This window comes from Colossoma macropomum, unplaced genomic scaffold (assembly GCF_904425465.1).
Source record: "Colossoma macropomum unplaced genomic scaffold, Colossoma_macropomum, whole genome shotgun sequence".
In the NCBI taxonomy this organism is placed as follows: domain Eukaryota; kingdom Metazoa; phylum Chordata; class Actinopteri; order Characiformes; family Serrasalmidae; genus Colossoma; species Colossoma macropomum.
Window position 1 is genome coordinate 18,679,330 of NW_023494809.1, and position 16,178 is coordinate 18,695,507.

A 16,178-nucleotide genomic window follows, 5' to 3' on the forward strand; every position below is an offset into this window, starting at 1 on the left:
TTTCTCCGCCTGATTCCAGATAAGCCACGCCCCTCTGCACTACGATTGGCTGAAAATTGGGGGGGGTCGTTTTTTTTTTTAGTTTTTGCAAATAATTTTCAAACAATTTTAATCAACTACATTAAATATATGGATGCATATCAATGTAATAAAATTAGTAATATAAAATGTTTGCATTTAAATTTCCTCCTCATATATACTATACGTGTTCTTGGCCCCACCCTGACGGAGTGATTGACAGGTTGGGAAGTCCATTAAAGTCTACGAAGTCTATAAATCTGGTTGGACGCATTATCAAAGGCATTTTGTCACAGAACAGCAAAGTAGACGAGAATATGTAACTGGAAACAGGAGAGGCGCTGTTTCCCATTTACATTCGAATTCTGCCCTCTTTCTAGCTTGGTGTTCTCCTTGATCATGCAATTAAATGCAATATTAAAGAGTGAAAATGCATATAAGATAAATTACATTTTAATTATCATGTATTATTGCATAATCACATTAAGCATAAATATCGCTGTTGTCGGAACAAAATCTCTTATCTCCACAACGGTAACTGTACAGGAAAAGGAAAAAACATACTTTACTTTCAATGTAAGTCAAAGGAACCAGACTTTTCTCCAAGTCATTTTGGGCCATTTCTTTTGGTTCACTAATCATGAAATTTAAACACAATGTAAAAAGCAACAGGTGTTTTCAAAATGTGTCAAAAACTGAAAAACGACAAAAATGGAGTTACGAGGTTTTCTTCCGAGAGCAGCGATATGCAGTTCTGGAAATACATTTTAATTTAAATACAGATACTCATAAAGCATCTAAATCTGTGGAAATGAAATGTCAATACTAGTTTACCAAATGGCAAAGTAAAATCTTAGTACTGAATTTGAATTTTCAAGCTCAACATTGTATATATAAGTGGGAAATTTAAATGCAAACATACAAATACATTGCCATTTTACATTTACATTTACTTCTTCCATAATAAGAAACCTTATTTTACTTTATATAACAGTTTAACAGTTCCAAAAAGAACCACTCCCTTCACTAAAGACCCTTCAAAGAACCATCTTTTTTAATTTCCACCAGTTGGGAGGGGGGTGGGGGGTGGGGGGCACATATGTCAGTAGAAGTATGTCAACATTTTGACTTAGTATTTTGAAATAATTACTTATTTTATGAGAATATTGACTTACCATGTTGAAATAATGACAGATTTTCTCAAAATATTGACTTATGTCAAAATAATTACTCATTTTTTTTAGAAATAATGACATACTATGTCAAAATATTGACTTATTTTCTCGAAATAATGGTGTACTATGTAAAATGATCATGCATTTTCTCAAAATATTGGCTTATTTTCTTAAAATTATGAATTGCAATGCCATAATGATTTTTTTTCTCAAAATAATGAATAACAATGTCAAAATAATGACCTGTTTTCTCAAAATATTGAATATCTGTGTCAATGATTTTTTTCTTTAATTACTATATTTTTTCAAAATATTGACGTGATGTGAAATGTGAAAATAATTGTTTTGACATAGTTTTTTTCCTTAATGAATAATTTTTTCAAGAGAATAAGTCATTATTTTGATAAACTAAGTCAATATGCAAAATATGAATAATTATATACAGTAAACAATAAGTACATATGTGTAGCCAGATACAGTGCACTAGGGCGGGGCTTGTCAGAATACCAGTGGAAAATTGCCATCATCACCCAGCCCCCCTGAATGAATCCACTGTCAGAGAGAGAATATGTATTCATTATTTTGCTTCTTTAAATAAAGAAAAGGATGTAGCTACAAATGGAAAAAAAAACATTAGAGTAATGAAAACAAAGTGATCTCCAACAGTTACTGCTAAGAATGAGAATAATTGTATATATTTTATATTTATAAATATATTTTAGCACATTTCATGAGTTCTAAAGTAAAAGAATATTATAGAACAATAAAAATAATATTTTGTAGTTCACAAGAAATATTAAAGGGCCTATCTCCTACATTTTACTTCTATTTTTTTCCCTTGAGGAAGTATTTATTAGACTTGTTTGGCCTTATGTACCAAAACCGTTATAATAATTTTTACATAGCCATTTTCCCCAACTCTTTTTATTTCTTGATATTAAAAGGGTTGCTGGTGTAACTGTGCCTTTAAGAGTGATATATGTAAAAGAGCTCTGTTCTGAAAGGCTGCCCTGCATTGCACCCCATTCAAAAAGCAGTTTGGGCTGACACACTCCCTATAACTTCAGTGTGAATGGACGGGGCTAAACTGCTGAATAGGCTGACGTAGATCTATGCAAATATGTTTATGACATCACAAAAAACCTAGTGTCCAAGTGTGGACCACATGGACTGAGCAGTGAAGTGCACATGTTGAAACATTAACAATGTTTACATAATAAAATTTTTGAGTATTTGAAAATTAAAAGTCTTTAACATAAAAAAGTGAGGAAAATGTGGTTTTCCATGGTAGTGCCCTTTAAGATTGCACAATAACACTGAAATTGGAAAAATTCACTATCTCTCATTATCTTTTAAGATGTCCTCTGTTGCACTTTGCAACTAAAAGTGTTTGCAACATTGAAACTTTCACAACATGCATTGTATCTACACAATGAACACTATAGTCTTACCTACATTGGAAACAATTAAGAAAAGCTCCTTTAAGCAGCCTCGGCCTACATGTCGAAACATCTCATCACTTCATTTCAGCCCTGAGGAAAACTTCAACTGCCTGCAGCATGGGCCTTAATGACACTGCATTAGTGATAGACACAACAAAGCATTATGACATTAAAGGGGAATTCCACCATTTTTTTTCAAAAACTTCTGAATAATTCAGTCCTTGAGATGCAAATAAAGTAATTTATTGTGGTTTGACGTGAAATGGTTATTGTAGCAAATACAGATTTATTGGTATATAAATACAGATACAGTGGTGGTGATACGAACCAGGGGTCACATTGACAACAACACAAATATAGCCATTTTATTTACTACCACCAATGAGTGCCTCCTGAGTTTTTATATGTAATGTTGATGATGGTAAAATAGATCTGAAAAAATAAGTTATTTGGGGCCTATTTTGCCTTACAACACCCTTCATCTACATCTTGCCATGAATGGATTAAAAAATGGATTAAATTACATTTTAAGCCAAAACTTAATCACGAAACTATCCTAAGACAATGTGTCACACACCAGGCAGCGTATATCTAACTTCAGACCTCTGGTTCCTATCACCACCACTGTGAACAATTCTGACTCAGCAAGTTTCTCTAGGAAGGAGCTTTTCAAACCGCTCTCAGTGAGTTTACATCTTATTCAATTACGTAGAATTTTTTAAAAAATTGGTGGAGCTCCCCTTTAAGAACTTACTGTCAGGCCTCTCATACATGGACAGTTTAGCCAAAAGTCAAATTTACTTACTCCAGATATAGTCCATTAGCTAAACCATGTAAATATAGCAGCATGTCAGTGACGAAACCACATACACAAGTCTGTTAGAGAGTACCTAACAACTCCTCACAGTTTAAGGCAAGTGTCTGATGGCTCAGGGATGCAGTTAGCACCGTGCTAACGGGTGGCTTCCATTGCTAGGCTACATTAGCCTCAAAACATTGTGGTGGCAAAATGGCATTGTGGTGTCCCACAAATATGAAGCCATGAAAATAAGCGCAAAGTAAGAATAAACCAAGGAAATCTGATATCTGTGAATTCTCTGTTCTATTCCTATATTAAAAAAAAAAAACTACAATAATCCTTCTTTTTGAATTTTGATTTTAGTGATTTCTATTCAGGTTGTGCATGAAAGACTGCATGTCACTTCACAAATGTCAGCAGTGTTTTAGAAATATAGACCCAGAGATTTTACTGGGGGGCACACTGCAAAGAAAAAAAGCATTAGCATCTGTACATAACTAAATCTGTCCTTCATTTGCACACAAATAAATTATTACATTGATACAACTATTGCCAAATTTAAACTGAAAGACAAAATTGTGATATGATGTATGTTAGTCATTCATGAGGAATTGAAATCAACTAAATTAAATGCATCACTTTTTACAGTGTACAGTGTCAACATTTCATACAGACAGGCCAGAAAAGTTATTAATGCTGGCAGCTCTCACTACAGGTTAGCAATTAGACAATTCAGCACTGTGTCAGGAAACCTACAACACATGCACGTATTAAGCTGTAAAAAGTAAATACGTAGCATTATAAACAATTATAGCTATTATAGACTTTTTTTGATAGCGAACGTATCTGCTTCATAATGTAGTTTGAACACATTGCCTGCTTCATAATGCAGTTTACAGAGCAGCAATGCTGAACGGACCCAGTGCACATTCACTCGCCTGATGAATAATTTAGCCTAACCCAGCAAGACATGCTAATTATTAAATGTGGCGTCATCAGACTCGTATAACTGACTGGTAACTTCCCGATGACACAAAGCATTATTGATGCTTTATTAATGATGGCTGACTGTCTCACTTAACTCCATAACTGGGTAGGCCATGCCTTATTCAGGGGTGGCTCTGACCACTGCTAGCCACCCCTAGGCTATGTCTCTGCACAATGGTAGAAAACCCAGCTCCAGTGTGAAGTTAAATAGGCAAACTTTAGATATCAGATGTGTCATGGCTTATTGACTACATGTGCATTGAGAAGAAGTAAACTTGATGTTTGGAATGAATTCTTTATTTTTGCACTGGGGCTACGAGGCTAATGCAGCTAACAAGAATTATGCACAAAATTAGCATTTCACTAACAGCACATCTATCATCACACATGGGCCTTAGACTATTTGGAGTTGTTAAGTAATCTCAAGTAGACTTGCTTATGTGGTTTCTGACATTGTATGACACACTGTTATCTATGAAATTCACTCTTTGAGATGGCTATTTTGTGCTTTGCAGTGTCCTTTTGACCAGCTAGCTTGAACATCAAACATGCCTTTGACATCAATAACACTGTACATAAAGGGGCAATTGTGTAAAATACAAATAATGTACAACAGTTAGCACTGTGCAATCTGAATGCCTCAACAATCATACATTCACCTTAAGCTGTGTTGAGTTGCTGAGTGATCCTTAATAGACTTAACACAAAGAAAGTGGTTTTTTAGTTCTATTTAGAACAATGCGTTCTATATAGAACCATATCATGATTAAATGATTCTTTGCATGGTGAAAAGGTTCTTGGAGAATGTGTTGTATATGGTTCTATATAGAACCTTTTCGAAAACGGTTCTTTACAGCGTCACAAAGGATGTCGTAACAATAGCAGAACCCTTTTTGGTGCTATGTTTCAAAAAGGTTCTATACAGCACCGCATACAACACATTTTTCATCAATCCGAAGAATTATTTTACCATGCAAAGAACCACTAAAGCATGAAATGCTTCTATATATGTTCTATTCTAAATAGAACCATTACCTTTACTAAAGAACCATCTTTTTTATGAGAGTGCATTTGTGGTTTCTGGCACTGTATGACACACTGTTACAGTCATACTCAGAAGTTTTGGTGCCCCTGGTCAAACTACATTTAAATTTAAATTGCAATTAAAAATGAACTTTTTATTGATTGATTAAGTGAAAATAAGTTAATACATCCTCTACAGGGAACACACTTCTATACATGCTTCAATGCACAGTTACTGTTCATTTATTAAATTTAACATATAGGGAAAAAAACATAAAATGTGGCCTGTGCAAAAATTATGGCACATGTTATATTTTCTTTTTTTTCCCCGCCAATATGTTAAATTTGCAAATGAATAGAAATTGTGCACTAAAATTTGCAGTAAAATGTCATATGTTTACTCTATGTTACCTTATTTTCGATCATTATAATGTCATTTCACTGGGGTTCTTCAAACTGTTGCATCTACTGTATCTACAAAAAACAAATTATGAAAATATAAAAGCAAAAGTATGCACAAAATTCAGGCTTCAAGACAGCTGCAATTAGTGTTTTCTTACAACCGCCATATTCGGACAAGTATTGGCAAGAACTATTTAAGCTAAGGTGGAAATATTGTGTAAATCTGATTTTTAGCCCAAACTGTTGCTTTGAAGTGACACCATTTGTTCACTGACAGGGTGGGTGGGGCAGACAGAGGTGACACCCAGGTGGAGAGGGTTTGAATCTGAGCCAGGTGCTTCCGCCTTCCCTCTTTCCTTCTCTCTCTCTCTCTCTCTCTCTCTTTTCTTTCTCTCCCATGTCCTTCATGTCCCAAGCTGCCCCCTTTCATGCTCACTGCACCTCTGGCAAAGCTGTTATTGCCTGATTTGAATAACCGTCATTTGAGGGGCTTGAAAAGCTGACTTGGCTTCCACCCCCCTCCCCCACCTCTACTGCATGCCTTTCTCTTTCTATCCGTCCACTTACTGAGAACGGATTGCACAATCCTGCATGCAAATGTTAACGGGGAGGTGCTACAAAAGCCACTGGCTGTATCCCATCTGATTTTGGCTCTTGACTTGGTCTGAATCATCCTGTCTGGGTATTTCAGGGACTGTAGCCAATCTGTGGTCCAAAAAACTAGATGGGATAACATTTGGAAAAAGTGGCCCCTGGTGATTTTAAATATGCTCAGCCTACCTTCCTGCTACGGCTGGGGTCAACCGTGATTTACTGATGAAATTTGAGAGGCCTGCTGCAAAGTACTGGGGAAAGATGCAAGAGGTCTGTCTGACTTTTCCATGATGAGAATGTTCAAAAGAATGTTGCCTATAGTACTAAATGATTAAACAGTATGGAGCAATTTTATGTGACTGACAGCAGTTCATTGTTTTGGAAGGTCATTTATGGCACTGTAAGCGTGATGCACACACTGTGTACTTTCTTAGTGTATTATACAGTTTATTTATGGCATCATATTTATTTATGACTGGCTATTTCATTAAGTACACCTCCTTGTATCTACCTTCTTTGACCATTTTAACATCTCCACTTTGTAGTTCTACAACTACAGACTGTAGTCCATCTGTTTCTCTGTATACTTTGTTAGCCCTCTTTTACCCTGTTCTTCAATGGTCAGGAGCCCCACAGAGCAGGTATTATTTGGGTGGTGGATCATTCTCAGCACTTACAATAACACTGAAGTGATGGTGGTGTGTTACTGTGTGTTGTGCTGGTCTGAGTGGATCAGACACAGCAGTGCTGCTGGAGTTTTTAAACACCTCAGCGTCACTGCTGGACTGAGAATAGTCCACCAACCAAAAATATCCAGCCAACAGCGTCCTGTGGGCAGCGTCCTGTGACCACTGAAGAAGGGCTAGAGGATGACTACTACAAACTGTGCAGCAACAGATGAGCAACTGTCTCTGACTTCACATCTACAAGGGACAACAAAGTAGGTGTGTCTAACAGAGTGGACAGTGAGTGGACACAGTGGTTAAAAACGTATGTATGATCCACTCGAACCAGCACAACACACACTAACACGCCACCATTGCATCAGTGTCACTGCAGTGCTGAGAATGATCCACCACCAAAAAAAAAACCTACACTGTGGTGGTCCTGACCACAGAAGAACAGGGGAAAAGGGGGCTAACAAGTATGCAGAGAAATAGATGGACTACAGTCTGTAATTGTAGAACTACAAAGTGCACCTATACGGTAAGTTGAGCTGATAAAATGGACAATGAGTGTAGATACGAAGAGGCGTACTTATTGGATTGGTTGATTGGAGAAAGATAGGTGTACAGGTGTTCCTAATAAAGTGCTAGGTGAGTGTATATGCAGAACATATAACGAGAGGGGCAGGACTGGAGAAAGATGACTGAAGATTCAGGATTGGTGGAAGAAACATTAACCACCTACTATATGCGGAAGACACAACACTCACATGGGAAAATCTGGAAGGCCTGAAAGCCCTTAAAAGGAATGTTAAAGAAAATGAAAAGATAGGACTTCAGCTCAATTTGAAGAAGACTACGGTTATAACAACAGGAAAGACTGCTAAATTTACCACTGATGAAGAAGATGTGGAAATGGTGGACAGCCTAGCTGGATCAGTTACTCACAACAGAGGGTCCAGCACTCAAGAAATATGACTCAGATCGGCGCTCAGCAAAACAAGGATGAATGAGCTTGAAAAGATCTTTAAATGTAATAAGCTCCAAACAAAGATCAGACTTTTCTGCAGTTCTTTATGGATGTGAAAGCTGGACGATAAACAAGTGAGACAGGAAAAATGCTGATGCCTTTGAACTTTGTTTTTGGCAAAGACTTTTGAGAGTACCTTGTATGGCAAAGAAAACAAATGGGTCCTAAACCAAATCAAGCCTCACCTCCAACTCAAAGCCCAGATAACCAAACTGAAGCTTATTTTGGACATATTTTGAAAAGAACCAATTCATTGTAAAAGGCCTTTGTGCTTGGAAGAGTTGAAGGCAAAAGCAGAAGAGGATGACCAGCTACAAGATAGATGGCTACAATCAGAGGAATCATGAACTGGCTGCTTAGAAACCTAGAGACCCAAACAGGAGACAGGATATTCTAGAGAAACACTATCCATATGGTTGCCAGGAGTCAGAATTAACTTGACGGCACAGTTTAGGGCCAGTTTTTCAGGCTAAGATTGACCTTAAATTTAACCTAAAATACCTAATGGTAATGGTGCAATTCGGGCCAAGACATGTCCAGGAAACTGGCCCTGTGAGTGTGATATGTATTATACACTGCATCACACAGTGCCATTAATTAACTGTATAATGCAATGGGTGTATTACACATAAGTGTATTATACAGTTTATGTATGGCATTGTGTGATACACACTCAGTGTGTTGTGTAGTTCAATTCTGACTCAGTGAGTCTCATGCGAAGGCTGGTTTTGAAATGACAGCGTGCTATGCCTGAACCAGTTCAGACCATCATGACATAAAAAAAGAACAACTTTGTCATGTTGGGACATTAGTTCCACCCACTTCTAGTGCCTGTTTTTCAATTTGCTGTCATCGAAATATGTGAGGCAGTGAAGCATGCGAAAAAAGCAGGTACAGTCCAGGCCCCGAAGGTAAATCGGCACGATTTGCCGTAAAAGTGGACACTCATTGGCCAGAACATAAAGCTTCTCCTGTTTGCAGCCTTAATATAGACATAGTAAACAAGGAAAAAGAAATGAAAACATGGAGAGGCTAAATGTTCCGGAGGTTTGGGCACATGCACTCTTTTTCTCCCTCGCCTGCTTGCTTTGGAAATGCTCCTGACTTCTGACTCACTGTCCTCTTCCGATTCTTGCTCATGACTAAGACATCCCTACTTACTACACCTCCGCACACTTTACTACTGCATATAGAAGGCACATCACTATATCTGTGATTTACTGGTAAGCTTTAACGAGTCTGGCCGCACCCATCACTGTGGGTGAACAGTGTTTTAGAAAGGTCTAAAGAATTATATTAAATATACAGTACTGTGCAAAAGTCAGAGACCACCATTCACTTATTTCATATGCAGTAAAATGGCCAATAAGTCTAAAATATTATTTTTTTTAGGAAACATTTCCAAGGAGGTTAGATACAACAACACACATGCATAAGGAAGGGAAAGTTGAAGGAAAATAAGCAGAAAAAAAGGAGTTAAAAAAAATTCTTAAAAGCTACAGAGACAATGGGACTCATAACAACCATGCAAGACCCGGCAGACCACCAAACGAAGTGGATGAAGGTTTTATTGACTGGTGAGTCTAAATTTGAGATCTTTGAAAGCAGCAGAAGGCAGTAAGTTCTCCACAGAAGCAGTGCAAGGCTCTACAAACCATGATTACAACCATCAGTTAAACAAGATGGAGATGTATAACGTGGCATTGGTGATTTGTTTTTGATTGAATGCATCATGAGTGTGCCAACAAATTTTAGGACATCATGCAATACCCTCTGGAAAAATAAGAAGTTCATTTGGCAGTAAGATAATAACCCTAAGCACACTGCTGAGAAGATTGCTACATATTACCAAACAAAGAAGCTGCTGGTGTCAGAATGGTGGACTGCAGACAAAATCTCTGAATGTGTTTGAGATTACTTGGATCATGAGAAGCCTGACTGAACTTTGGAAATGTGGGAAAAAAATCCCTGCAGATTTCTTGGAAAAACTAAAAGAAAGTCTTCTGTATATATATAAAGAAAGCACATCACTATATTAGGCTGTGATATTATAGTAAGCTTTAACAAGTCTGGCTGCACCCATTACTGCGAAAGAACACAATATTTATTTTATGCAAATTTTTCTATCACAACATTATCTGTTACCCTCGTGCATCGGGTGAAAGAATGAAATGATATTTACATGGGGTGGCTAATCAGCCGTAAATGTTAACGATTAAACACAACATGCAAATTTTGTTCTCCTGGAGCTACACCTTACAAGTCAATTATTGACCGAGACACAAAGGATTGGAAAGTGTTCACTTGGCGGACTGACCAAGAGTTCACTGATCAGCTCTTCTGAACGTTTGTCGTGCTGCAGAAAGACAAGGTCCTCTGAAGTTAAAGCTAACCGCAGGCTTTACTGTTTGTCTGCCAAACCAAACTTTTATTGCAGTAGCACCTGTCTGCTGATATTATACCTGGAACCAGAGTACGCATCAAAGTGTTGCTCTTAAACATTTTAACAACCAACCCAATCTGCTGCTAAAGACTTGACTCAGGAGACAATGATAAGAGCCACTAGGAGACAACAAAACAAACAAAGCGCATATTTATAAGAACACCTGTTCTTCACCTTTTTTATTATGACACCAATTTCCAATATACATGATACAGGTATGTTCTATCTCAGTGTATTGTACAGTTATTTACTGTGTCAGCATATCCAAAAAGAAAACAAAAACAAAATCCAGAGTAAATTACACACAATTATAGAAAACAGCTTCCAGAGACACTGCAACACATGAAGAGGGCAAGACAAGGAAGGAATCATTAAAGTTCATTTTTTGTTTCCTCATAAATTTCACATTTCCAAAAGAAAACAAAGCGAAAGTTTTGTAGTGATGTAAATAAGACTCTGAAATAAAACTGAATTTTCAAAACAGAACAAAAAAAAGTGCATTTTCTTTGGAAGTCAGAATAAACATTTAAGACATAAATAAGATATAAAACAGAGCCTATCAAAAAAGTAAAGACGAATGAAATAATCAAAATAAAGGCAGACGATTGACTTCAAGTAGGAGGCCCCAGACAGCAGAGGGTCATGGGAAACTTCCCCAGCAGCACTCATTCACTTCTTTCTCTGGAAAACGTTGGCCAGCATGGCACCTGAGGTGGTCAGCTGACCCATCTTACTCAGAAACTTGGTCTTTGCGTCTTCGCCCACTAAACTCGCCGCAATGGACATGGACCTGAAAGAAAGCAGGCATGATTTAAATCACTTTTTTCTTCCCCCATCACCAATACATGCATTATAAGTACAAAAGTATGCACACATCCCTTCTAATCAGAAAATGTAGGTAACGGTAGGATACATTTTCCTTGTCCATTCATTCATTCATTCATTCATTCCCTGTGGTCCACTTTTACATTTTGTCTCCTTTTACCTAGCAAAAAAAGACATAATTCATTTTTAAAATAACATTTTCTAACTCTTTAAGCCTTAGAATTAAACAGCTACTATCACTTTAGTATTACTGTGATTATTACTGTCACTTTAAGGTGGATATATGTAAATGACCTCTGCTGTGATCGCCTTGTTTTGTGCCTCATTCAAAAAGCAGTCCGGGCAGAAACACTTCAGCATGAGTGGACAGGGCTAAACTGCTGTAGGCTGAGTAGGTGGACACATTTACATGGCTTCCGTGACATCACGAACACAATGACGTGAAAAAGTGAAGGTTTTGCAGTTCGGCTTCCATTTACGGATCGTGGACTGCAGTCTCGTAAAAGCTCAACAATGTTTACACACTAGATGAAAAAACTTTTATTTGAAAAACTGGAGAAAATTCAATTTTCCATAATATGGGCCCTTTAAGGCGCACACACTGCTGATACAGGTGTTCAACTGTGCACGCACGACTTGTATAATCATAGAAAAGCACCTGCCAGTAGAACGGGACGCTCTGGAACAGCCGCACATGAGCCTAAGGACATGAGCTCATCATGCCCAATGCCAAGCGTGGGTTAGAAACCTGGCAACGTCTTAGCAACCACCTGGGATAACACAGCAACACCACAGCAATCACCTGAGATCTCATAGCAATGGCTTTGCCAAGCCAACTTACAGTCTGTTCTAGTTTGAATGGTGTTATGTGATACTGATGTATATTTAGGTTTATTTAACTATGTGCTCCTCCAGGACATACAAAACATCTTATTTTGTGCACTTCTATGTCAGTATAATGACACTGTTGTAATGCACTGGAAACTTGAAGGTCCAGATGTTCAGATGCTTTAAGCAGAGCAGCACATTTTAGTCAGTAAATAAATTCAAAAATGCTGACACACAGCCTAATTGGGTTTTGTGTTGGCCCCATGTCTCTTTGCGCTGGATGTGCAGTGATGTGAAAACCTAACCCTTTACTGTGTTTGAGGTCTCGAGGTCACAAAAGCACAAGGCTTAATGGACCAAGTGATAAAAATATACAGAAAGATTTCAAAGGGAAAGAAATGGAAATAAAAACGACTATTTGGTCTCGACAGAAATTACAATGTTCAAACCAAAATACTCAACTACAATGTCCAGAAGCATGGCCAAACCTCATGGCTGAATACTGTTGTGTGTTAGGCTACTGGCTGTGACTCACTGGGTTATTACAGGGCAGATATCATGTAAAAAACATTTTTCCTCATATTGTTTACATAAAAGAGTTTAATATAATATGTAAATACTGTTAAGGTTTCAACATAAACTAAGCTGCATTTCTGAATTTATTGTTTTGTGATGTCATAAAAGCCAACAAACCGAGGTCAAATGACACATTTTGTTCATTTTTATTTACAGGTAACAAACATAAATATTGAGTATTTAACTTAAGCAAACTTCTTAAGCATTTTTAAGATTAAGCAAACTAAAGCGTTTTTCTTATTTTAATTTTAGTGCACAATTTAATTTTTGTGCACATTTTTTATTCATTTGCTGAGTTTAACATATTGGAAATAATAAAACAAAAAATCTAAAATGTGCCAAAACGTTTGAATAGGCCACATATTATGCTTAGTTTTGTTTTTTTTACTAATATGTACATCTGTATTTACTTATTTTCACTTAGAAAATCAACAAAACATGCTATTTGACAAGGGCGCCCAAAATTTTTCATATGACTATCCGCCCTGTCTGCAGTAGTTCAGCTTTCGCCTACTCAAGTTATAACGAGTCTATAATGAGTGCCCAGTACTGTCATGTATTGTCATTCAAAATTAATTGCCATACGGGACAGCCAATCAAAAAAGACATCATTTACATACATCAATTTTAAAGGCAGAGTAACAACAAAAGAGTGGTTAATTCTAAGGTTGGAAAAGGGTCATATAAAAATGAATTATTATCATTTTTTTTGTTAATAAAGCCAGACAAATGTCATAAGTGGACCTCAGGGAAAATAAATGCATTAAAAATGCAAGAAAAATGTATGATATGGACCCTTTTAGCTTTAATAATCAAACTGTGCAGACCTTCAGGATGCTCTTGCTACAACAGGGCCCATATTGTGAAAAACTGAATTTTCCTTATGTTTTTGTAAAACAGTGTGATCAGGCATATAAACATCGCTTAAGTTCCAAAACATACCGTAGCAGCCTGTTTTGAATTCATTGTTTCTGTGATATCATGAAAACCAACACATTTACATATATCCACCTATTAAGCCTACAGCGGTTTAGCTCCGCCCCATTCACATCAACGTAAAAAGAAGTGTTTCAGCCCAGACTGCTTTCACACCCCCCTCAGAACAGAGCACCTTCACATACATACATCATTGTTAAAGGCACAATAACAAACACAGCGTATTTAATTCTAAGGGATAATAAGCAAACAATAAACAAAAATGCAAAGAATGTCATAAGTGAAAAGAGAAAATATTCTGAGCCCTTAAAGGACATCATAATCACCTATATAACCATCAGCAATGTATAAATCCATTAAAGCATTCAAGTTCATTTCAATCCACTCCTACTAAAACACTAACTCTTATTAGCTTTCAGTCTGAGTCATTAAGCAACATTATGGAGACTATTTAGCTGACATAATTACGTTGACACAGAGTGTATTTCACAATCCAGTGAATAAATACCCACCTCATCCTCCTAGAACTGAACACCATTGTGCTTTAGCTGCTTTAGTCACAGTTAATCCATTAATAGATAAGCATACATAAAATCAGACATACAGCCACGAGGCTGTTTGTTAAAACTGTAACCTGAAGCTATCCTGCCTGCGTCTATTGGCCAGCATATGGACCGAGCTGGTTTGCCATAATCATAAGAAGCTGTGCCAGCGGCCTGCACGGCTGATCGGAAACCTCAGCAACCGGAGCAACTGACTCAAACATACTTGACTAGTTTTACGGAAAACAATGAAAACAGCGCAATTTAGGCTGATATTAAAACTGCGGTACTGTTTTTCCTCTGAAAGCTCCCAGAAATAATAATATACAGAACAATACTGTTGTGGCTCAGAGCTTCTTGTGTGATCAGCCGCAGGATAATCAGGGAATTAAAGATGGACCACTTTTATTAGCAGCCATGACCTTTCGTAGTACATCTCAGTGCACTGAACAGGCCACAGGTTTGTCATAATGAAGGGAATTTTAACCACTTTTTCTATATGAACATCTGCATTTTTCCACAAGCAGTATTTGAATATCCCAATGAGAAAATGACTTATATTGATATGAATAAAAGAAATTTAAACATGGAAGGTCCATGCTAACATTAGAGGAGATCTGTAACTGGTTGTTCTGTTGATTTAGTGATTTATATATCTTGTTTTAGGCGTGTGAGATTTAACATGCTACCAGCCTAAAGAATAACAGCCTAAACTGTGTAAACTTCCATACAGCCTAGTTCTGTGTAGATTTCGCTTCACATGATGTATGCCTACACTAAACTTAGTCAAACATTTATTTAACAATTTGCAAGATAGTACACCATTTATTTCATTTCATTTCAAGCTAAGTATGCCTTATTTAAATAATGAATACTGACGAGATGACTAAAACCTGTCTACTCAAATAACCAAGCTGACTAACTACTAGGGCCCAAATGATATACTGGTTGGCTGATAACATTGGCCGATACAGATGATGGTTTTATCTGTATCGGTAATTAGCAATAATAAGAAACGTCTTTATTCACATCATAGTGGGGATTCCAACCCATGACCTCTGGATGATGCAAAACGTGGTTGGGCCACCCGGCAACCCAATATGAGTCACCTGTTCAATTACATCACAGCAATTCAGGCTGAACTGGTGAATTTGAACACTAAATACCATCATGGCTAAAATAAAAACGTAAAATGCATCCAATTCTCACCATTTGCATTAGGGATGAGAATTTTTACCGATAATCTAACAATAATGTCCTCAATCACTAAACGACAAATGTAAAATCACAGATACGACCCATGAAACATCAAACATAGCACTACTACACACACATATATATATATATATATATATATATATATATATATATATATATATATATATATATATATATATATATATAAAAACAAGGCCTTAGCCATTACTGAATGACAGCCTAATGCATGATATGGCAGTAATATAATGCAGTCTGTTTACTTACTCTTATAATATTATTAACATATTAAAAACAAGGCCTTAGCACATATTATTAGCCAAGGTTAATGAACATAAATGGCCAGACCAGAGCTAGCCTGAAGTTAATATGCATAGTTTAAACAACAGTCAACAAAGTTGGTAGCTTGAAGCTTTTTTCCTTTTTTTCAAATGACTGCTAAATATCCTAGTTATTTTGCTGAGAAATATCAACCTTCATTAAGTAGGTAGAAATACATTTTCTTAAAATTAAAAAAATGGTCCTCAACTTGAATGAAAAGCCTGTCTATTCAAATATCAACTGTTTATCAGATATTAATAAAATTTTAACCAGAAGTATTGGAAGGACATTTATGTATTTGCTGGTTAATGGTTAAGTGGTTAATCCTTAACATCCCACATTACCATGTAATAACAT

At 36.8% G+C, this 16,178-nt stretch overlaps 1 protein-coding gene across 4 annotated transcripts in view; it reads right to left on the reverse strand.

Annotated features, from left to right (window-relative positions):
- Positions 1–10,726: 10,726 nt before the first annotated feature.
- Positions 10,727–16,178, reverse strand: part of relch (RAB11 binding and LisH domain, coiled-coil and HEAT repeat containing) — a 70,998-nt gene continuing 65,546 nt past the window's right edge. For 2 of the 4 annotated variants that reach the window (XM_036558203.1, XM_036558199.1), the window contains one exon: positions 10,727–11,368. In XM_036558203.1, coding sequence (XP_036414096.1) covers positions 11,248–11,368 — 121 coding nt within the window. In that variant the 3' untranslated portion in view covers positions 10,727–11,247. The remainder of the gene's footprint in view (positions 11,369–16,178) is intronic. The other 2 variants (XM_036558200.1, XM_036558201.1) reach the window with 1 other exon arrangement.